At 41.8% G+C, this 24372-nt stretch overlaps 1 protein-coding gene across 4 annotated transcripts in view; it reads right to left on the bottom strand.

Annotated features, from left to right (window-relative positions):
- LOC124157990 (low-density lipoprotein receptor) overlaps positions 1-24372 on the bottom strand; it is a 223772-nt gene that overhangs the window by 152918 nt on the left and 46482 nt on the right. For all 4 annotated transcript variants that reach the window (XM_046533124.1, XM_046533123.1, XM_046533125.1 and 1 more), the window contains exon 2: positions 3316-3435. In XM_046533124.1, coding sequence (XP_046389080.1) covers positions 3316-3435 — 120 coding nt within the window. The remainder of the gene's footprint in view (positions 1-3315; positions 3436-24372) is intronic.

The raw sequence follows: 24372 nt of genomic DNA, 5'->3' as shown, positions 1-24372 counted from the left end.
ATTTATCCAACTGGCATCTAAGGTCTTCAACGATTGGATGGCTTCGTAACGGTCACATGATCCTATCCATTCGTGCAACTATAGTGCTGTCGTATATTCTTCATAGCCTAAATTTAACATTTTTTTCGATTTACATTTACTTTAACAAATATTGAAAAACTTAGCCTGTATTAATCACATTCAAACGATAATATTTTTTTTTAACAATCACAAGTTTTTTTTAAAGATATAAGAATAGTGTAGAAATAAAAGCAAGTTATGTGTCCAACGGCGGTTGAAATTAGAGTATAATAAAATGCATTACGACGAAGGAAAAGCCTTACTACTGATCAGGAGACTATTGGGCAATGACCATTCATTCGGCTATAAAATACGAAGTAGAGCGTGCGGTCGAGCCGGAAATCACGTCCTACTATTTAGTGCCTCGACGGGTTATCAACACGGCCACGGAAATTACATTCGGAGTTGATAAGGAATAGGGAAATTGCGGCGACTGTCAGACCAGTTTCACGTGCACACGGATTAGAAACGCGCGGACGCTTTACGCAAAGCGAGGACGAAACTTACTATCCTATTCTTACTTGAATCCTATTCTCTTCCTTTTACGACTACCCGAACCTGGACATTTACTACCAAGGACAATAAGTAACTGGTCACTTCCTTATATAAGTTCCTCATATTCGTTCGGTGCCGAACTCAGAAGAGCTCAAGGCACTACAAACACTCGGAATTTTTGTGGGAAAGCCCTGAAGAAATAAGGATTCGTCAAGTGTGGGAAGATTTTCGTGTGAAAAAGTAAATGAAACGAGTTATATCTAACTCGTCCGGCCACACCTTGAATATACATTGAGCGTAAGGGAAAGGCGTAATCCGTGAACTTGACAAAATGCAAAATAAAGCTGCTACGGGCGCACAGAAAGCGTTACACAGGTATCGAACGAATTAGGGTGGGAATCGCTAGAGACTCGGAGGCTGCGCGCTAGGCTTCGATCGATTGAGAAAGTGAGAATAGATATCTTTCAGAGCAACACGGAGGACATTATATCAGAGCCCCAATATACTTCCAGATCCGACCGAAACGATAAATCAAGAGAGATATTTTGCCGAACGGATAGATATGGGAATTCGTATTTCCCCCGAAACTTCGTTAGAGCATTTCCTTTTTATTTACTGGCGGCTGGTGTCCTAACACCCCCTGCCATATGTCTATTGAGGCGTTTTGCTGGGTAATACGTTGATGCGGATAAATTTATTCCAATCCTCAAGGTGGGTTATCCATCTTTTACTACAGTAGTCATGCCGCGGTTTCGCATTAAATATTATCTTTAATAAAACGAGAATTCACAGTTATCTACTAATTCTACGGATAGGCATGGAAACTCGTTTTTCCCCCGAACATAAGAGGACTTTAATAAATGCGGGTCTTGGTTACGCCATTTCATTTCATTTAATTTTGTATTAGCGAAAACAGCTACTGCCCTGACACCTCCCCCTGAACGCCTATGGAGGCGGTTTGCTCGTAAGTATGTAGATGTGAATGAATTTATTATAATCTTTAAGGCAGGATCTACACCTTTTGCTTCAGAAAACATGCCGTGGTTTCGTATTAAATATTAACTTTAATAAAACTAGACTCCTAGTTTCGTAATAAATGTTTCGTGGTCCGAGTCGGAGCTCGAAGTTTCGGCTAAAATGGATTATTCAACCCGGTGGGAATCCCGAGAAACGTTTGGCTAAATTGAAGGAATAATTCTCGGTTTTCCCACCAGGTGTGGTTCTGGGTAATTGATCCCAACGTTTCAACAGCTGAGTCTGCTATAATCTCCAGGGATAGAATCTGGAGACAAATTCTGTCCGGTTCTTCGGTAGCAAAAATTACCGAAAGGAATTTGGCTCCAAATTCTACCCCTGAAGACGATGCAAGACTCAGCCGTCGAAACGTTAGGGCATTTTACACAAAATCACACCCGGTGGGTAACCCGAGGATTATTACTTTAGACTATACGTCGGGAAAAATTAAAAATCTGCATCGTTTGCCTACATTAACCGCCGGGAAAGCATCAAATCTTACTTAAATATAAGATTTTAATAAATGCAACGCGGAAATTGGTTGTTACAGCACGCATTTTTGATTGTTTTTAACGGCTGGGGTCCTGACAACCCCCGCCACAAGCCTACAGTCCGGCCGACGAGTTGTCCGTTGACAGCTAGAAGGGGTAGGGGGTAAGGTTGCCAGGTAAGAAAAGGAAACGCCCACATCACACGTAAACAAAAGGGTTCTGTGAAGAAAGCAGCCAGAAGGGATGATGAGCGTGAAGGATACAAAGGGAGAATCCTTTGTTTTGGTGATTCGAAGAAAGGGCTTGTTTTGGTGGTTCAGGCTTGTTTCAGTGCTTCATATGCATGTGACAACGGTGTATGACTAGGCGAGGGTGTGACGTGCATTTGGGGGACAGCGATTGGCTGAGAGCCGTGCTGGCGCAGGCAGGGGCGCAGCTAGGAATTAAGGCTTGGGGGGGGGGGGGGGGTTTAGGTGCAACTAACACCGGGGTGTGTGGGGGTATGGAATACTCACTAGGATAAGTGGTAGGTTCGAGATTAATAAATTGCGGAATTTTATAGATGAGTGGTTCAAAATGGTGAGTTTTACGGCTTTCTGAGGGATATTTTACTAACCCTTACACTATTCTAATAGTAATATCAATCCAATTAAGTAAAATGTATTAAAGTTAAAAATTTCTCTGAGCTCTGGAGGGGGGGGCTTATCCCCCAATACCCTCCCCCTCGCTGCGTCACTGGGCGCAGGGTTTTCCGCCCCTCCTTCTAACGTGCCATCGGACAACTCGCCGGCTGTACTGTAGTCCAGTCCTTCCCCTTAACATGCTGGCAGACTGGATTTAGAGTGAGTAATAATGACAAGTCGGGGGCCATATATTTATTTGCCAATGTAATTTTATAAAAACTGCACTTTAAGCGAAAAGAGGGAGGAAAACTATGATTTTCACGACGTAAATTATACCTACGTCGAAACAACTTTAAGAGATCTCGTTACTTTTCATGTCTAACAATCAAGGTTGACTTTTTGTAATTGGAAAAGCTTTTGCAGTGTGGCTCTCAAGCAATCATTTTGAGTTTAAGCCCATTTCTACGGTGGCTGCAACCAGTGGCGCAGCGAGGGGGGGGGGTTGACGCAGAGTTCTCCGCCCCTCCTTTTGAACTGTCATCGGACAACTCTCGCAGGCTGGACTGTATTTGAGGCGGCTTGCGTGGGGGAGTATGAATGCGCGTAGACACGCGTGTCATAAGAGGACTCACCGCTGCAATCTGGTCCCGTCTCGTCCGTCTTGTCTCCGCAATCGTCTTCGCCGTCGCACGTCCAAGCGATGGGGATGCAGCGTCCGTTACCGCACTGGAACTGGCGCAGAGAGCAAACGGCTGCAAACGGAGAGAAAAAGAGAGGCGAGGCCAGTTAGACGAGCGAGTCGCGGAGTCCAACACAAAGAAAAACATAACAACAACAACAGAACTCGTACATGAGATGGTCCATCCAACTCCAAGAAAGTAAATCATCGCGAGAAAATAAACCAATGGGGTTTGATAACTGAATTGATACTAAGACAAAGAGATTGTGGTTTTCTTTCCAAATCAACAGGAGATGAATATTAATGCTCTTAAACCACAAAAAATAAAAATTATCAGAGCTTACAAGTCATCGCAGATCAAGAAATAAAGATAAGAAACATTACATATTTTAAAAATGAACTAAATAAACATACACGGATCAAAATTGATGTAATTGCTAATTATCAGAACTAAAAAAAGTTTTTTTTACAACCAAAATCGCGAAGAAACAACAAACCAGGCGTATCAAATCAAACATAAAAGGTAGCGTAAGCATGCGAGCTTACCAAACCTGCATGTCGAAAATCAATATATGTCAAACCCAAAACTAAGGATGAATTAAAAAAATAGGACAAAAGAAAAACGAAACCAAAAGAATATAATATTTGTCTCCTGTCTTGTCTCACCAATCTCATTGTCACTGGCTCGTCATATTCTTGAACCACAGATCCAGAGTGTCATTACTGCCACCCATATTACTCATAAATTACGCATTGATTTCAAAATTGTCGCATTAAACTAACTCTTATAACCCAATCTTCAATGTTATCCGAGAATGTTGGCGTTTTATAGCACTGGCACGGATTTCTCTCGAAAGAGCAGATCAGTAACACGTTCACTACAAAGACATTCGTTAAAGCATTTCGGTGGAGTCCGCAAGTTGACGAATTATGAATACTCGAGACGAGACAAATCAAGCTTGACCTTGGATACTAGTAATTTTTAACCTTATTCGGTCTCCTACCCCAACCAGACAAAATTTTAATGAAGACAGATATCTTTTTAAAATGACGCTACATCGCAGAATCTAATAGACAATATTACATAAGACATTTGAAAAATCATATCGGTCACAGTTACTACTCTATGTAAATATGTAATATGAGGCCATTCTATGCTCGAAGCAACAACAATGACCGGATGGAAACTTAAGATTTCCCGTAGAATTTGGCCCCTTGAAGTGACCTGTTACTCGCGCGCCCTTGGAGGTCACTTATTGAACTTCCGAACAATGCCCGTATGGGTACAAATTTATGAATAATAAGTAGGATATCGGGCGATGAGGGGGGGGGGAGAGTGAATGATTTGAATGGGGGAGCATTTGCTACCAATAAGAGAGATTTCGTCAAGAGGGAGGTAGAAGGGGTGAATGTTGTGGGGGGGGGATGAATCTAAGGGGATTTCCCACAACCCCCGCACCCTCACCCCCCCCCCCCCCCCCCGCAGGGTGAAGGAGGGCGACCCGTGCAACAGGTGCCCCTGTGTGTCGATCACCCAAGCATGCAAGCGAGCGCCTCCCCAATGAATGCGGCCGCGCGCAACATTTCACCCCATCTGACCCAACCGAGGGTGGAGCAGCACCTGATGCCAATGAGGGAGGGAGAGAGAGAGAGACCTACGATATGATCCACATCCACTCCCCCCTCCCCATCATATCGCCACCAAGATGCGTAACTAAGTTAGATCTAAGGTTTTCGCGGCGTTCCTCCATGTCACACTCTGCTTTCGGGCGTTCCTGCGCGTTGTAGGTAGGTTTGGGGTTACGGGTGCGTCGACAGCTAAGGTCATTAGTAGCACCACGCGCAATCAAATTGCGACATAAGCATATACTATAATTTCAGTTTGGTGCGGCACTGTTGAGAATATTGATGTAAAAGTTAAGCCATCAACTCGAATTTATAACACCAGTTTTCTCAATGAATTCTATGACACGGCTTAGGCGGTCAGGGTCATCGCCCAGAATACATTCTGGGTTGCCCCTGACGCCTATCCTGTCTCGCTTAAGTGGGTACTCATCACACTCCGTCAGGAGGTGTTTCACAGTCAGAGGGAAGTCACAATAGCCACATCGCGGTGGGGTCTTCTCTCTTCACTGAAGAGTGCCTCCGCGTTGAGTTGTCCATAGGTGACGACATTTTTCCAGCCATCCTGCTGGCGTCATCAGTTCAGAATTGGCTATGCATAAAACTTATATAGGTACTTTGGGGATCGGAGGTCGGTTCTGATTGGTTGGATCTCAGGAGGGCCTTTGGTCATTGATTTTGAAGACCCATGTGTTGGCTAATCTGTAGCCGTCTTTTCTGTTCAGTTCTTAGGATGCTTAGTTATATCATTAGACATTTGGGGTATTATCTCTGTGGGAATTACCCATTAAAAATTAATATCCATAGGTACATGCGGAAGTTTTGGAACTTGTTTCGGGCATTAGATAACAAAGAAATGTGGTCAGGTAATTCAAATCGTCACAAAAAGTGGGATAAAACAGAAAAATTCTCAATTAGAATTTATTTCTTCTTGTCGCAGGGAACTTCTTTAATGCAGCCGGTGAAGTTTCAGTATTTTTCGCCAATTTAATTTGAGTATAAGGACGCATGCCATTGCTATATTGTCAACAGGGGTAACTTAGGCCTTTTCCAGGTAGCTTTGGCCCGTGGAGGTAAAAAGATTCATAGAGCTGTATTTTACCAGTTGGATTTAGTTTTCGACTTAGTTCTTGCATCAGTCGAAAGGTAGCATCACTTTCTTCACTCCTGAATCAAAGTCCGTAAATGTACACGAATAAAATAAATTTACAGGTTAAAGTCAAGGAACACACTGCCTCCTAAGGTATATTTTGCGTGGGGTATCTTTGCTGCAACACATGGTTTAGGACTAGATTTGTGCGTCGCAATTAGATTGGGCAAAATTTATCCCAATTCTGGGTACCTTTGCCCTAAAAAAATGCTGGAAAAATCCTGGTAGTTGAAGTAGTTAAAAGGCTCAGAAATAGCCTTAAATTGAAGGTAAAAGATCTGTTAATGATTTTGACCACTTTATATACACATTAATTAAATTTAGATAACTATGTTTATATCCCAGATATCACGACAAGTTACCGCGGGAGCCAAAGTTACCCGGCCAAAGTTACCGTAGTTGACAGTACCTGATAATAATATACTCTCCCAATTTGTACCCCCGCAATGAGCGCGTGAGTGATGAGATGAGCCAGCATTGCCGTGTGGCAGGAAGTGACACACTCCTCGGTATTTTATAATATGAACAACTTCCTTCCTTCACGCGAAATGCGTGTGAGGAGGCCTTTAAAGTGGGTCGGGCTTCGTACGCCCGCCAGGATGTCGTGGGGCGTGAAGAGGGCTCCCCTTTCACGCCGCAACCGCCTCTCGTGCTTCAATTGTTTCCTCTAAGTCCGGCAGCAAACTCACCCACCCACCCCTTATGTGGAAGACCCCATTGTTGGGTTTCGTCTCCGTCTGTCCAGTCTCTTCAGCCCGAGGCCGCGTCAATTGAAGCTGGACATCCGCCGAGAGACTTAAGGCTAGGATGCATCGCGTGACAAGTGAGTGATTATGTCCGAAGGCAGGAAGCTCCAGCCCTTGTGATGCGACTGCGACCATGTTCGATCTTTCTGGAATTAGGCGGGGCGACTCAAGACGAAAATGATGTAGCTCTAGCGTCAATTACGGATCAACCATGTGGAATGTTGACGTAACGTTAAGAAAATTGTCGCGCCATCGAGAAGCTTCAAGAGGAGTTTGGCAAGGCATTTTTTAAAAGTGTTTTTTTAATTAGGTAATTTACGTGGAGGCCACAAGAGTAACAAAGTTGCCTAAGCACTGCGTGAAACAAGTGACTTCGTACGCAGTCACGCGCACGGGAGCAAAGTACACCAAAGGATGAAGTTCGCCTTTTTAAAAGTATTTGAATTAGCCGGGATTCGAACCCGGATCCCGGCTGATTCAAATATTTTTTCATGGCGATCTTTATCCTTTGGTTAATTTAAAATTGCATAAGATCTGGATGATAAGGACCCAGGTGACAGTAATATTAATCTAGCGGTGGGCAGTCATTTTTGTCTACATAGACTTCACAGTCTCTGGACCTAGGATTCAAATTATTAAATAATTTTAATGATTTTATTAATAATTGATAAATATCTAAGACAATTTTTATTAATAGGTGAAGGAATACTTATTGCATGCTGTAAAATAAAGAGCATAAGGGATTTCAAGCATGTGTCTGTCACTGATTATGTGACGCTTTCGGTGGCGAATTAAATACCTATGATTTTGTTCTTTCCTGGAATATTATACTGGTGAAATCTTCTCAGGTTTTCCACCGAGTGGGTTGCTTGTAGGCCGACGTTATGATGACTGCCTCTGTCATCAAAAGTTTTCCTACGAGGATCTCACCCGGTAGAAAATTCGATAAGCTTTCACCAATTAAATACGTTATCGTAGCTTATTTCCCGGTGAAATAGGGATCACTTGCTCAGCGGCGAGTTTTGCGAATAGGGTTGTTTCCTTCATCAAAGAAAACGAATGGCTTTGATTGCGATTTGTTACCCACCATTAGTTTATTCATAATATACAAATTATTTAGTTTTAGAAATACCGGTTTAGACGAATGGCAATGGTCAATTTTATCCTCATTTGAATAAGGCCAGATTGGCGCCCATGCGATTCCACTCCACGTGACATCAAAGGGACCTAGTTTCTATACGAGTAGATAGGATTTTTACATCGTCTGAGATTACCAATGCATGCATGAGGCACAGAGCTCAGGGAAACATGTCTTAATAATCACTTATTAAAACTGCCTAAGGTCGGAAAGTTTCCTTCGCTTGATAAGGTATTAATAATCCTTATTTAAGCCAAGCGCTGCCAGCTAACAGGGTACTCTGCTACCTGCTAGCATCTTGCGTCGTGGCGGCGCTCAAAGCCTCAAGGTCACCTCACTTTGCGACAGCGGGAACCAGATTGACGTCACACGGGCTTTTCCCATCATTCATACTCATCCGTCGCGTTTTCGCGCGCTTGAAAATTTTCACTTTTCATTTGATCACGAAAAATAGATATCGTCATTTAAAAATCTTAAATCGTGAAATACGCACTCCAAAAGTAATTATCTTTCGATTCAGGCAATAAAAAATAACAGGAAACCACCCTACTCATTTTTAAAGTCGCGGCAAGAGACAGCAAGGGGCTTTGGTGGCCAGCTTTAGAATCCTCTGTCGTGATCACGAACATTACAAAAGAGGATTCCCCCAAGTCTGCCTCTACATGTGTTGTCAACGACCGCGCATTTTAATGGGTTTACAAAAGTCGCCACTCGCGTCGCTCACGGACAAATTCATCCGCGTTCCACGTGGAAATGAGGTAATATTAGGAGTATTAACCGAAAATGATGTGCATGATGATGAGATCTATTAAATTCATTACTTTCCAATGCCATTCCTTGCAATTGCAAACATATTATATTACAATAGTGGAAAAAGTTGTGTATCGCATTGCACTCATCACCGCGTTGCGGAGATTTTTGAAAACCGGTTAAAATGCGATCGAAGTGGCAACGGAAATCAGCCTTCTATGCGATGGAAATGGGCCTCCTCTATGGTTGTGATATTCACGCTCATGTTGTTTCGCAGGAAGGATGATTCGTTCGCGAGTCAATCGTTCGCCTCTGGGAGTCGGTCGCTCATCGCGGACACTGAAAGCACAGGTGTGGTAGTGAAACGGGTCTCGGGGCGGACGGCCTTCCGATTGGGCAAGAAGAAGGATTATCCGGTCTAGGATCGTCCGGGAGTGTTACGTCGGAGCGGCCGTGTCTCTCACATACGTATAATGTATATTGGTGTGTTTATTTGTTGAACTTTCTCCCGACGCTTTCTCCGTTTGGACATCGGCGAAAGAGTTGTAGTGGACGGACGCCGTCCTTGCCGTGCCAGCAGCACGCGCGACGCGTGCCTGCGTGATTGCCGTAGAGTGTGCGCCTCTTTACCATTGAAGACCAATGAAACTACATAGCGGAGTCCTGACACGCCCATTGAGGCGACTTTCGGTGTAGTGTGTAGATAAATAGTAAGGGTACTCGCATAGTGAGGAGGTAAGAGGTAGAGGTAGAGGTCGCGGTACCTCGAGGTAACACAAATGCATTGTGTGTTACGGGTGCGCGCATAGTGAGCAGGTCGAGGTAGAGGTGTACCTCGCGGTTCATCAGGAGGTCGCGCGGGACCGCTTTCAAACACAAACGAGTTTGTCTTTCGAGCAGTATGCCGCGAGGTATATCAGGAGGCTTCTCCGTGATTGGTGCGTTCAAGGCCCATTTCATATGGCATCCTAACTTATTCCTGAAATCTGCCGGGGAATTCTGTCTGTTTCAAATACAGATGGTGATATTCTCCCAGATCTTGTCACGCTTGATTTTTGGGATGAGCACTGAATTCGCGATTACTTAACGACCAGTCAGCCACCACTTGCATGCTGATGACACGTCGTCACCATCACCACTACTAACGCTTAACATTGTAAAAATGTTACGGCTAACCAAATAACCATTATACTTGATGCCACACGGTGAAAGACTGGATCGTGGTCGAGGCTATGGGAAAGCTGCACGCGTAAACCTCTTCACTATACGATACTACCTCTACCTCCACCTCAATATCCATGTCTACCTCTATCTCCACCTCCACCTCTGCCTCCTCACTATGCGAGTACCCTAAAACAAGAGACCTCATTGGAGATAGGAGGTGTGTTCAGGAAATATAGGAAACAAAATTTCTAGGCCTAGTGAGTTTGGAGAGTCCGACTGCCAATTTTATTATTATGTTATTATCCACTTCCCCTTTATCCGCGGGCGTCAATGACCACCAGCGAAGAATGTGCGTCGATTCTCTTCGCGTCAACTTCCCCCAACTCTCTTCGCGGCCGAAACGGATTTTCCCGTTCGCTTGAATGGAATATTTCCATCAAATCTCTCGTGAAGCTGCTCTCTCTTTATATCGGGAGGGTGTGGGGGGATAGATGTTTTTCCTTTCCCCTGAGAAGGCCCCGCGGCGTTGCACTCCCAAGGCTAATTAAATATCGGTGGCCGGTTTGGATCTAGATGCAGGAACGATGATATTTCAAGGTCCCCCACCATATTTGTAGTTCTGGTCGTCCATTTCTGGCTCGATAATGCTACTGGAAAATTCCCAACGCCCCATTTCACCCTACACACCGGGAAACGTTTTGCCCTCCAACAACAACTCCTGACCCAACGTGACTACGCATAGGACGCCCCATTACATCACATAGAAGTCAGATTTCCTCTGCCACTTTCGGCGTATTTTAATCGGATTTCAAAATTGTCCGCAGAGAGGCAAATAGTCAAAGCGATCAATTCATTCCCTATAACGTAACCTATGTTTACCGTATGTATCGCCTCGTAGGATTTGGAATTGTACACATTAGGTATTGAGGTACTCTGTAAATATATTGATGTTTAATAAGCAACTCGTTTGTCCAAAAAAGGCTATTGTGGCTTCCAACTTCCAACCGGGTGGACTCTCTCCACTCTGCCGACGTCTCGGAACACGAGTCGGGTTCCATCATCAGGGGCTAATCAAACCCGACTCGTGTTCCGAAACGTCGGCAGAGTGGAGAGAGTCCACCCGGCTGGAAACCCGAATAGTCTTTTTCGAATATATTCGCCGGGAAAACATCAGATCTCAACTCATTTATCACCTGATAATGCAAAAAAAGTGAAAAATAGTTACTTATAAAATGTCATGTATCAGTGATTTATACGAAGAAGTTTTTATATTTTGTGTAAACATTACTGGATTTAAAGTATCCAAAATAGCAAAAGACTTTCAAACAATTTCGTTTTTTTTTATACTGGACTTATAATACTGCACTATTGAAAGATTAAATATGGTATGGTATTTGGAGGAGGCGACCGATAGCTGAGGTCATTTGCACCGTTAGGGAAGGGTAGGTAAGGAAGGGTGGAGAGAAACCCGGCGTCGGCATTAGCCTGCTCTTAGCGAAAGGCGCCAAGGGGACCACGGCTTAATGTCCCATCCGACGGACGGAGTGTTGCGCTTGAAATGTCCTCCACACAACACTCAAGCAGGGATCGGGCAGTCTCTGAAGATTCCCTACCACTGCCGGGATTTGAACCCGAGCCCGCCGGGTGGGAAGCCAACACTGTAGCCACCTCACCAACCCGATCCCCAAGATTACATATATTTTGTTACATGCTATTGGTGCTAATTATTTGAAAACTGGTCATTATGTTAATAATAAAGCTTCGCTGGCAACCTTTACCTTTAATTTAAAATATGATATGAATTTAATTTGTTTTATCTCATTTAATCGTTCAAAAGGGGAACCATGCCCCGGAAATTGAATAAATACACAGTGGAGCCCCGATAATCCGAACATCCGCTTACTGTTAGTCCGAACAGCTACGATACGAATTTTTTCCGAGAAAATTAACCTTATGCTAACTATAGTACAGTTGTTTTATTTGAACATTTATGCCATAAACGCCTTTCCATGATTCCCCTCGTATAAAGTTTATCATATAGTATACTATATAAACTAAAAACTACGCACATATTCAATACTGTATATGAAGTAAATTACAGTAACGTGGAAGAACGAACGACTTCCGAACGTGTCAAGCGTGCCTATGAGTTAGGAGCTTGAAAGCGCAGTGCTTGAAAGAAGGGGTAGAAGGCGAGTACATTCTTGTCCAGTTAAACAGATCTATGCACTGTGAGCTCTTGTGATTCGCTCTTCCGTTTCGAACCGGTTTTTTCCACTATTTTTTCGGCTAATCCGAAGAATCAGGTTATCCGTACAGGGTTTTGGTGACAATTAGTTTCTATTGGCAGGACTCCACTGTATATAACTTCAAAGTTCATGTGTTATAATGCGGATGACAGTGAGCTACATCCGGAAAAAAAACATGTAGGAGAAAAAAATAACGGCGAAAAAATTCCGTTTCTATTATGGACGCACTGTACTTTCGGATAAAAACTCGATGGTCTCAGGCTTTTATTTGTGAAAATCCACAGTAAAGAATTAAAAAAGTATTGTACTTTTTTCACAAAATTTATTTTACCGGTAGTATAAAATAAATTCTGTTAAAAAAGTAACATACCTGCAGTGAAGTTTTCTCGGGTTTCACACCGGGTCAGGTCCTCCATTTCTCCTTCTAACGTTTCGATGAACAACTCGCCCATCGTCTTCAGGGATTCAGGAATCAAATCATTGGATTCCTGTATCCCTGAAGACGATGGCCGAGAAAACTTCACTGCAATTGTTCGCCGAAAAAAAAACCAAATATTATAAGTAACATACCTTCTTAATTCTTTACTGTTTTCGGAGTAAAACTAATTCAAAGGGGGGGCGCAAATTCATTCGATTTTTCCTTAAACTTTATTCCCATTATATAAAGTCTCACATCCGTGACATGGTGTTTCTCAGAGGAGGAAATCGTGGAAGAACCATTTTTGGATGATTCAAGGTTTCACTCGGCAATTACGGGCTGTGGAGTGGGGGTGAAGTTGAGTCCGGTGGTGATGAATATCCGAGAGGGAAACTGATGTGGGTAAAGTTATATTCGAAGGTCAGTCTGGTTAGTTGAGGAAGAAGATTTTTGGAAGATGCATTATCTCGTTTTGTTTTTGGTCAAAACGTGCGGAAAGAATGATTTTCTCCAGGAAATGCCTTCCAAGACTGGCATTCCTGGGAATTTAGTCGTAAAAACAGTTTCATCTACATGAGAAGAAATGTGTGGTTGAATTATTCATTAAATATTAACTCTCGATGTTTAGCATATATATGAAAACAATTGATGTAAAATATAAAAATTTAAATGCAATACTGTAATATAGCAACTCCCAAACAAATTAACAACTACATTAAAGGTCTTTTAAACATTTTTTCTTCATTTGTTTCCTTAAATTTGAAATCTATTTGTCAAAATGTTTTGTTTTTGATAATACTTACTCTTAAAATTAATTTTTAACACTAGATTACTTTTGTATTTATTGTGCCTCTCATCTTTTTATATAATAAGCCTTGAAAATGGAATAAAGAATTTCCAAAACGTAAACAAATACGTTCTTTATAAATGACCTATACTTCAAGAGTTCATATTTAAATATAAAAAATGCCAATAATAAAACAATATACTGAATTTACCTTAATAATGGGTATTAATATCAAATGGGATAGTATCCACATTTTACCATCAGCTATTATTTCATTACATATAATTTTTCACGAACTTCACATGCTCTCCTCAAAATACATTCGTGTTTCTCACCAGCGTGCAAATGAGGCTTGCATTACTCGATTTCTCTGTGGTCTATTACTACCACCATGTTAACAGGTTTTCCTTAAAAGGTTTTTGCCACTTTAAAGAAATATCACCAAGACCAACTTTTTTTAGCTTGCAAAGGAGAGTTGTACCTATCTGCAATTTTAAATAAATGAGAAAAATCGAAGAGGCAGTACATCTTCAATAATTAGTATTAAATTAATTATAATTAAATACATATTATAATAATCAATTATAATTTAAGTCTTCCAACATTGCAGCATCTTTAAAACCGTTGCATGAATTTAAATTAGACTTCGGAGTTTTCACTTTCTAAGCAAATGAAGACGATTTGGTCGAAATATGTGACTCAATGCTACGTTTCCACACGACAGAGCCAGAATCTTCTGAATATGCGTATAGTAATCATGAATTTCGGAGTAATTTTGGATAGAATGCACTTATAAATTTTGAGATCGGTGGTTTGCGAAACAAAAAGGGTGCTTCACAGATTCCAGCCCCACCCGACAGGAGGCAAGGCAATTACAGAAGATCAGGCACCCCCTGCCCATTCCTTCGATGCATTGTCCCCCCACCCCATTTAGAAGCCGCTGCAAAATCCGTCCATGGCCACCGTCTGCAGCGAGCGAGCTTGAAGCCGCACAACATTTTTACCTCCGCATTCTTCCGCGGATTGAGAAAACTAGTCCGTAAGCGTGACGTGCCCACGACCTAATATTACTCAATCTCAGTTGGGGTACACGTCGTCAAAACACCCATGATCCACTTGCCTCTAATACGCCACACATACCAGTGATCTCTTACGACGGAACCAATATGTAGCAACGCATTTATTAGCGATGGACGTCGCTATGGTACTTAGATTGGGTGCCCTACCAAATCCCAAAGATTGTTTTCGTTTTATATCATTCTTTGGTCGAATTTGGTGGGTGGCCTAATTGAAAAAAATTGATATTGAAATTATTATGCTGTTGTTTGGTCTTAAAGATTGTCGATGGCTAAATACCACTGTAAGAAGAAAGATCTGGAGCTTTCCCGGCGAATTAACAAAATAAGGTGCACTAGGATTTCCATCCGCGAGAAAATGTCCATTTTCTACAACGTTTCAAGGTCCGACACATTCTACGTCATCAGGGAATGATCTTTACCTGATGACGATGAATCGTTGGAGAAAATGGACATTCTCACCCGTCTGGAAACCCGTAAAAAACATATTTAACTCTCTAAACATTGCGATTATAGTCGCCACGGCTAAGGGCTTTTGTTTTGACTGAATGAAACTAACTTTTTCAAAGAGTTGGTCATGCTCCTCAATAATTTCCCACTCAAAAGTTATGAGCATATGATTTTGAGCATATGTCCTGATGGCAAATTTGTAAGAGCTAATGGCTTTAACATGGACAAGACTAAATTATTGCTGTCGTGGTGTCGAATTTTTTGCGGATAATTAATACTCTGCCATTGCAGCCAATGGCACAGCGCAGCGTACAGACGGAAGCGCGCAGCCGTACAAGACACTGAAAGATCTTATTTCTCGAAAAAGGATCTTCTAACGTATGAAACGGAGTGAATTACTTTCCTTGCAAAACGTAAGTTTTCATTTTTAGCCTTAGAAAAGATGTCTCAAGGTCTATTTGAGAAAATTAATACGAGAGAAAATTAACTGCAGAGTGTTTAAGACAACAGTGTATAATTAATAATGAAAAACACTTTGTTACTTCCACAAAATTCACAGAGATTCTATTTTATTATTCTATTATACACATGTATTTAAAAATGGTGTAATAGCCGAAACCGGTAATAAAATAGAAATTGTGAATTTTGTGGAAGTAACGAAGTGTTTTTTATTATTAATATGGAGCCCTTCCACCACTTAAAAGCTTCAAGTTTCGATTTAACAGTGTATAAGTTGCTTCTTGTTAGTTCATGGCAATTTCCTAGTATAAGTAGCCATGATGATGTGTGTGATGGCTGGCTAATGTGATGAGGAGGAATGATATTTTCGTATTTTTGGAATAGTTTTGACGTGTTTTAAACTAGTGTTGCGTTTTGCTGTTAGCCTTGAACATGTTCTTTGAATAAGTAGCGAGATTGATTCCAATGTATTTCATAAGTACGGACATTTTACGCGGCTAGATCTCCGGGTATACGCATTCGGGATGCAAACGTGTGTGTATGTGTTTGTATTTCTGTGTATCTTTTTTCTACTTCTCTTTGTTTTTATTTCCTTTTCTCGTTGTATTTGCTATTTGTATTGATCTTCATTGCCGTGTTTTTTTTGTACCTCCATTAATTGATTTTCCTGAATTGTAGTGTAATTGAAAAATATATCATGGACCAGAGAAGCCCACGATAATTATAAAATATTCCAAAGGCCAGAAAGGCCCATGAATTGAATTAATCGTTATTGCATACAGTGCTCTTTTAGTGACCTCTAAATGCAAATCAATCGACCGGCACTTTAAGAACTCTATTCCCCAGAGCTCATTTTTAGAGGTTGAAATCATTTATACGAGAAATATTAAAACGTAAAGCACACTTTATGGGCGGGTCTGACAAAAGGTGTCCTGCCTCCTCCTATGAATTTTTCACATCAATCCTGACGACTCCTCGCGACGCCATCGTACACATATCCATACATGATCAAGTGATTTGATGATGAGATGAGTCGATGAGTGCATGTTCTCAACGCCATGATGACGTCTTCGTTCCTTTCTAAATCCGATCTGGACGTCACCCAGGAAACCGTTCGCTAACGACACCAGCGGTTTGTTTCAATTCTCACCTTACAGCCTTTTTCCGCGATTGAAATTCACATCATTGTCCTAATTAAGTCTTCATTTTCTCTTACTTCGCCTTACCCTTACTTGGATGGGGACATAAGTTTCACTCGTGAGTTCTGCCTGACGCATCTATACCCGGAATACCTTGTGAAATATTTCAGAAAAGGTTCTACTGACATTTATCCGATTCTTCATTAATAGCCTGATAATGAGGTCCATCCCAATACATTTTCTCTCCTTCACATTCCGCTATGTTGGACTTTCTGCATCTAGCGGTACCAAAAAGAACCGCGGTACCCATTAGCACCCCACGTTTCCTATAATTGGGTGATACCAAAGAAGAGCCGAGAAAAAAGTAACGTCAGTATGTACATACATTTTGGAGGATCGATAAAACAGACAAGAATAAATGATGGAGGATTGCTATTGGGAACGACAAAGCGACAATAATAAGGAAATAACCACTGGAGTGGGTCTTATCTGAGGATTAAACTTCAAAATTCTCTCGAAGACAACGAATCATAGCGGTCACAGCAGTGAACGATATTATTTAGCCACAAATTCCCCATTTTCCTTTCCAATATAAAATTATGAAAGCAGGTAAACAATTCATCAGATACAACATTTGGAGCGTGTTTCTCTATGGAAGGGAGGCTGGGACGTTGACAGGAGCAAGGAAGTCAAGAGTGGAAGCATTCGAAATGTGGTGAAATCGAAGAATGATGAATATAAAGTGGATCGACCGAGTAAGTGACGAGGAGGTGCTAAGATGAGTGGGAGAAAAGAGAATTCTCCTAAGAAATCTTAAAGAGAAGACGGGACAAATTAGTTGGCAACATTATGAGGCATGATGGCTATACTCTGTTCATTTTGTGTCTGCGGGTGAGCTGGTGTGGCCACAGCAAGTGGAGATGAGGGGAGGGAAAGTTTCTCGACATGTGACTTTGCCTTTGCCAATCAGCAAACAGTAGGCGTGGCCTCAGTGAGTCGCTCTCAGACCTCCGCCGAGTGAACATTGTGAATCTGCTCGTGGAGCAGTGTTGCCAAACCTCACGCGTTCTCTTTGTATGTGACTAAGTATGCCTTCCACGGGCTTCTGTGAAAGGATTATCCCCAATGCCTTCCAAATGAGTTGGTATATTGTCTCGGCGCCGGGGCCAAAATACCTGTGGCCACCTATGACTCACACACGTTTTCAGTGACAAAGTAGTGAGGCTATGTACATTTGGCAACGTGATGTTCGCTCCTCCCATCTCTCTCGGTACCACCCCTCCACTATTAGCGAAGCCATCCGAAAGTGTCCGGACTCTCACGAAAGCTCGCCCGCAGACATAAAGTGAATATACTATAGACGAAAAAAACCGCAGAAAGACAGGTGGAAGGGAATGGGGTCAAGGGACAATCTCGAATGGATTACACAGGAAAGGTTTTAAAGTATTCAAAGAGAGAATAAATATGTCACTATGAAAAGGCTAGCGGATAGGAGAGCGGAATGGAGAGTTGCGCATCAAACCAATCTTAGCACTGTTGGCATCTGATGATGATACACAAGTGCTGGTGAGCATTATTGGACAATACATTACAGTTATAATCTGATGAAGCCATATCGAGTTCTCCACCAAGTAAGTGAGATGGCAGCTGCAGACGTTACGGCGCTTGGCACATGCCTCATAGTGTTTTGTTAAACGTATCCGGGAATGTATATCCTCAGTTTCAGATTGGAGGAAGAGTTCTCGGGTTTCCAGCCGGGTCCAAGGGTTTTTCTGCACCGACGTTTCGAAGGCTAAGTCTCCCATCGTCTTCAGGGTGAATGAAGACGATGGCAGACTTAGCCTTCGAAACGTCGGTGCAGAAAAACCCTTGTACCCGGCTGGAAACCCGAGAACTCTTCCTCCAGTCTATTCGCGGGGAAAACCTTAGATCCTTCAGTTTCAGATTGTTCGTTACATTTATACGTGATAAGTCTATCATTATGCATGAGTGCCATTTCAAATGAGGTAATTTTTTTTTAAATCATCACACGCATGAGTCTTCATTCTGGTAGCCATGTATTCATGAGATCACCACCGTGATCATGTGGGGGTATCAAGTCGGTGTGATGGACCCCGTGAGCCGGGTTTTACACCGCGTGAGGCCGGGTTCAAATAAGAAACTTAATTTTTCATTTATATTTTAAATCATGACTTCTATTTTATTAATGCAGTGCACTGATTTCGATATTTATGTAACAATGAACATTTTCCTGTACATAAACATGGCTTGATACTTAGATATTTTTGTCTGATGCCCCATCAAAAGAGAGCTCTCCTAGGGTGCCTAATTTCATTCTATTTTACCTGATGCTTATCGCAATCTATGAATTATTTAAATAAATATAATTTGCATTAAATAAATGAAACAAAGTAATAAATTATTATTATAGATCTCGGAGGTGGCAGAGAATTTTCAGACACTGCTCGATCCCTGTTTGAATGTTGTGTGGAGGACATTTCAAGCGTAACACTCCGTCCGTCGGATGGGACGTTAAGCCGTGGTCTCCTTGGCGCCTTTCGTTAAGAGCAGGCTAATGCCGACGCCGGGTTTCTCTCCACCCTTCCATTCCTGCCCTCACGGCGCAAATGACCTTAGCTGTCAGTCACCTCCGATCTAACGATTTGATCGCTGGATTATTATTCCTCATAGGATAATCCTCTAAAATCGCTGGCACAGCAATGGTTTACCTGGTTTCGCTAGTGGTAGGAGCCGTCCGCCTTTGTGACGGTGCGGGATTCCTCGTCCCCTCCCTTCCTTCCGTTGCCCACCCCAGGAGGCGTCGTCGGGCTCCTATCGCGGCGGCGCCTCCTTCCTTTCTCCTTCCTGCCCTCCCCCTTCTCGGAGCAGAGGTGAAAAGCTCGCGCTTACAGACCCTGCCCCCGGGAGTGTATCCTCGCGAGGCCCCCCCTAGGGTTTCGTTCCAGTTGTCAGTCACCTCCGCTAATTACATAACTCACCGTAATCATGTGATTATCCAAGAAACCTGCACTGAGGTACTAAAATATGAGAGATACTCAACAGGAGCACCAATACATTCACTCGTTCCAGTTATCAAAACAGGAAGCCTTTACAGTATCTGTTTATTGCAGAATTCCGTCTGAAAATGATAAGGACGGGAGGAGCTTCGAGGCGCCTCAGATAGATAAAGCACTCGTCTTCCCTTAAGACATCAAACGCACCAACCACGTGGCGCTAAGCGGACTCCTTCATTCAGATTCGAAATCACAATTGATAACTAATTTCAACAAAATATTATCAAGAAAATCGTAGATAAATTTCTGTGTCCTTGATTGCCTCTTTTGAACTTTGGTCTATAATTTTTAATGAATTTACGGCATTCCTTTTATTATTTTTTTCATAATTTTCTCCGAGTGGTAATTCCCACGAATTTTTTTCACGAACGAGTTTTCCTCTTAAAAATAGCATATCTTTCATGAAATGATTTCACTGTGTACATGATCTTCTTTGAAATTAGGCTTATAAACCGCAAAGACCTTACAAGAGAAACAATTCGGGGAGAATATTTTGTTAGAATTTTAAATGATCGAGTTAAACGACGAGGTAGTTAAGCATAGCTAAATGAAAAAAACAAACAAAAGGAAAGAGCTTCAGCTCTCATCAGCCCAAGCTACGCTCCCTGATCTCCTTACAGAATAAGCATGGGTGCATATAACAGCTTAATTTCATAAAGTTTGAAAATAAATAATAATTGATTGATGATCGGACATTGCCCTATGGGACGTGCCCTAAAATGGTGAAAAATCACAAATATCTCGATAAACAAATCATATATTTGTCATGTTTTTCGACGCATATGTAACATAATAGGGTAGTTTCCTTCATCAAGAAAACGAAAGGCATTGATTGCGATTCGTTACCCATCATTAGTGTATTCATAATATACAAATGATTTGGTTTTAGAAATCCTAGTTTAGACGAATGGCAATGGTCAATTTTATCCTCATTTGAAAAAGGCCATATTGGCGCCCATGCGATACCACTCCACGTAACGTCACAGGGACCTAGTTTCTATGTGAGTAGATAGGAGTTTTACATCGTCTGAGATTACCAATGCATGCATAAGGCACAGAGCTCAGGGAAACATTTCTTAATAGTCACCCATTAAAATTGCCTAAGTTCGGAAAGTTTCCTTCGTTTGACAGGATATTACTAATCCTTATTTAAGCCAACCGCTACCAGCTAGCAGGGTACTCTGCTACCTGCTAGCATCCTGCGTCGTAACAGCGATCAAAGACTCGCCCCAAGGTCACCTCACTTGTGTCAGCGGGAACCAGAACGACGTCACACGGAAAATTCCCAGCATTCATACTTAGCCGTGGCGTTTTCACGCGTTTGAAAATTTTCACTTTTCATCTAATCGCGAAAAATAGATATCGTCATTAAAAAATCTAAAATTGTGAAATACGCACTCCAGGAGTAATAATCTTTCGATTTAGGCAATAAAAAAATAATAGGAAACCACCCTATTCAATAGTTAATTATCGCTAGTGATACGAGAAAATCGCACATGCGATAATTGCGATATTGATGCGATACACGTGAATAAATGCGACATGGGCGCGATGACTGGACTTTAATGATATTTAAACCACAAATTTGACTTTTCAATGGCGAAATTCGTAAATGTAGTGCCGATCATGCCCCTCGCCGCGCCAACGGACGTTGGGCCTAACTGCATCATAAATATTTACGTGTATTTTCATGGCAGCTACTACAGAGATTGTGAGTGATCCCGGTAGCTTCTACGATGTTAAGCAAACATTTCTTGCCATCTGCCCAGAAAAAACCGAGTTTGTTAATGCTGCACTCCATACAATCTGGACAGAGGTTTGCAGAGAGTTTTTTTACAGCCAGTACAATCTAGTTGTGACTGACAAACGCAACCGGTTGAAGAAGGAAAGTTTTGAAACTTGTTCAATGTTGATGTTCAACCAGTGTAAATTATACTCAGGCTACTAATATCAATTTTAATTATTCACTTTATGTCCAATTCCTTAATTTATATTGTTATAACCCATTAGCATTTAAACTATTCCTTATTTATTCAAATAACTGTATTTCATCACACACTGTCAACTACTAGTGCTACATTATGAAAATGATGAAAAAAATAGATGTTACAAAATGTTTTAAACTGTAATTGAAAGTGCTGTAAAACTCAATGAAAGTGCTATTTTCACGTATCTGTAATCATCGCTCACAACTGTCGCGAGTACGATTTTCAACCTCATATCCCTCGGCATATGGCTTACATTCGCGATCCTTCGCTGCCCTCCCCAAACGAGTCTCCCGCCCGGGATCGCTATATAGTGGGATAGACAAGCGGGAGATAAGGCTGTGGGTGATAAGCGGGCGCTAACACTCTGCCTGCTTCGCCTGGAAAATGAGCCACCTGATTGAGCACGGTGTTGCTCTTTGGAAGGGGGCTCGCTGAGTCAACACAAGAGCGGAGTCGAAGCGACAGTCGGATCGAGACTTGGGCGTGAGCCCTGAATGGGCAGAACTCAAGAAAGTGGTGGGGAAAGTGGCTGTGGCGGATTTTTTTTTTCGGATTCTCCCAGTGAAAAATTGCATCCGAGAAAGTACTGATGCTTACAGATTTTCAAATTTTGAAAGACAGACAAATGTTCATCTCTCAACTATTTGATCCATTGGATTTTTCTCTTCAATAGGAAAATCCTTCAAAATCGTTGGCACATCTAGGTGATTTTGAATTGAATATTTACGTAATGGAGAGAAATATAAAATTAATGACGCATGAACTTGCGAAATATGGCCGATTTTTCGTATGTTAGTCTTTATCCTAGGATTGTAGGTCCTCTATTTCTGATTATGAGGGTTTGAACCCGACAAACTTAAAAAAATTAAAACAGAATTTAAAAAAAATAAACCGATTGAGACCAATTAATACCAATGACCAGCTGTTAAAGTTAATTTCTAAGACATAATCCCAAAAACCGAGGACCTCTTATAATATGTTATCACCATTACCTTTATCTTCTTGGTTGGCTGATGCCAGGTTTCGCTAGTTAGTGGGCCCTTTCCGCTTCAATAGCGGTGAGGTGTTTTATCCCGTCCAATCCCTCCCAACCCCATCCCTATCCCAGAGGCGTCGCCGGGCTCCTATCGCGGCGGCGTCTCTTTCCTTGTTCCTTCCCATCCAAACCCCTCCCCGGGAGCGCGGGCGTATAAGTCTCGGACTTGGTTCCCGGCCCCGATGCGTCGTAACCCTCAGAGGACCCACCCATTGGTGTCCTTATCTCTCTGTTCATCTGGGTCTATTCTACATATACACAGTGATAATTTTAAGGTTGTGGGTTAAAACTTTTATTCTATGATGTAAAATTTTTTTTTCTATGATGTAAAAAGTTTTGAGAGGGAGGAATTGTTATGTGTGTATTTTTTTTATTGCGAAGTTTCAATGAATGAGACTCGATTGGTTCTCATTCGGCACGCCACCCAACCCCGGCTCCTCAAGCTTCACTTATTTAGCTCGGTGTGAGTTGTCTCCTTACCCTTTCGCCAGCCAGTCGACGTGTTCCTCTTACATAACGCAGTTCTCTCTCTTATTTCACTAACCGATTCCCCAATTTACGTTACAATTATATTATCGTGGAAAAAACTAATAAAATTCATTAGTTTTTTCCACGATAAATAATCGACTTTTTAGGATAAATAAATGGTAGGTGGACTTTGTGTTCAAACCACCAAATCACAGTTCATTATGTTTTTTATTAAACTTAGTCCCCTTTTTACTTATGGCTCGTGTCGTCACATCCCCCGCCAAATACCTATTAAGGCAGCATTCGAGGCAGTATGTGTATGTAGATGTACACCGCGCCTATTAGAGTGGCTGAGGAACTATTTAATACTTCGACCGGAAAACTAACATAAAAGAATTCGTTTAAAAAATACCAACGCGGAAAAAAGAAACAGCGGCTTAGTTGATACCTAGGTGTGTGACTAAGTCATTGCTCAACATAGGCGCGCGACGAAAATAGACTTTTGAGAGCACTCGGAAGAAATCTATAATAACTAGAGGCTCTTCTTAGAAATAAATCCCATTAACGCCACGTGCAGGATTAAGTTTTTAAAAGATAAGATCACTCATCAATGGACTCGTATTGAAATTCACGACTTTATTTATTTCATGACTTAGCCTCTTAAGTGAAGTCCAGCGATCAAACAGTCAACACTCGCTCAGTGGCGTAGCGAGGGGGAGGGTTCGGGGGGTAATGACCCCCCCCCCCCCCCGAAATATTTTAACACAATGACTTTGCTTCATAAAAGAAAAATATTGAAATATCATTAATGAAAATATTTCTTTGCAAAATTAATTTTTTTCAATAATGAAAAGTTTTAAAATTAGTTTTTAAAACCCTCTACTTTTACCCTGTTTTTAAAAACTTTACACCCCTGGTTTTGGACCCCACCCCCCGAACGAAATTCCTGGCAACGCCACAGCACTCGCTAAACGTTTATCTTTATTTCATCCGAAAACCAAATTCTTTTCGGCAATCATGAGCCTGCATCTAAAACCTACGGCGGTCATTAAAATATAATTGCACGTAATTGGTAATTAAAAATATAAATGCACGATCAGTATAAATTTTCCATTTAGTAGATGGTACAGGAGCATTTTAGAGCTAAGGAGAGGAATTATTTTTGCTAGGTGAAATTTGGTTAGAGCGTTTCCTTTTTATTTTTTAACGGCTGGAGACCCAACACCACACGCGCCTATTCGAGGCGGCTTGCTGGGTTAGTATGCAGATGCCATTTCGCCGCGCCCCTATAGTCA

This window comes from Ischnura elegans, chromosome 4, assembly GCF_921293095.1.
Source record: "Ischnura elegans chromosome 4, ioIscEleg1.1, whole genome shotgun sequence".
NCBI classification, from domain to species: Eukaryota; Metazoa; Arthropoda; class Insecta; order Odonata; family Coenagrionidae; genus Ischnura; species Ischnura elegans.
Note: the sequence above shows the minus strand (reverse complement) of the source record. Positions and strands in the feature narration are given on the sequence as shown.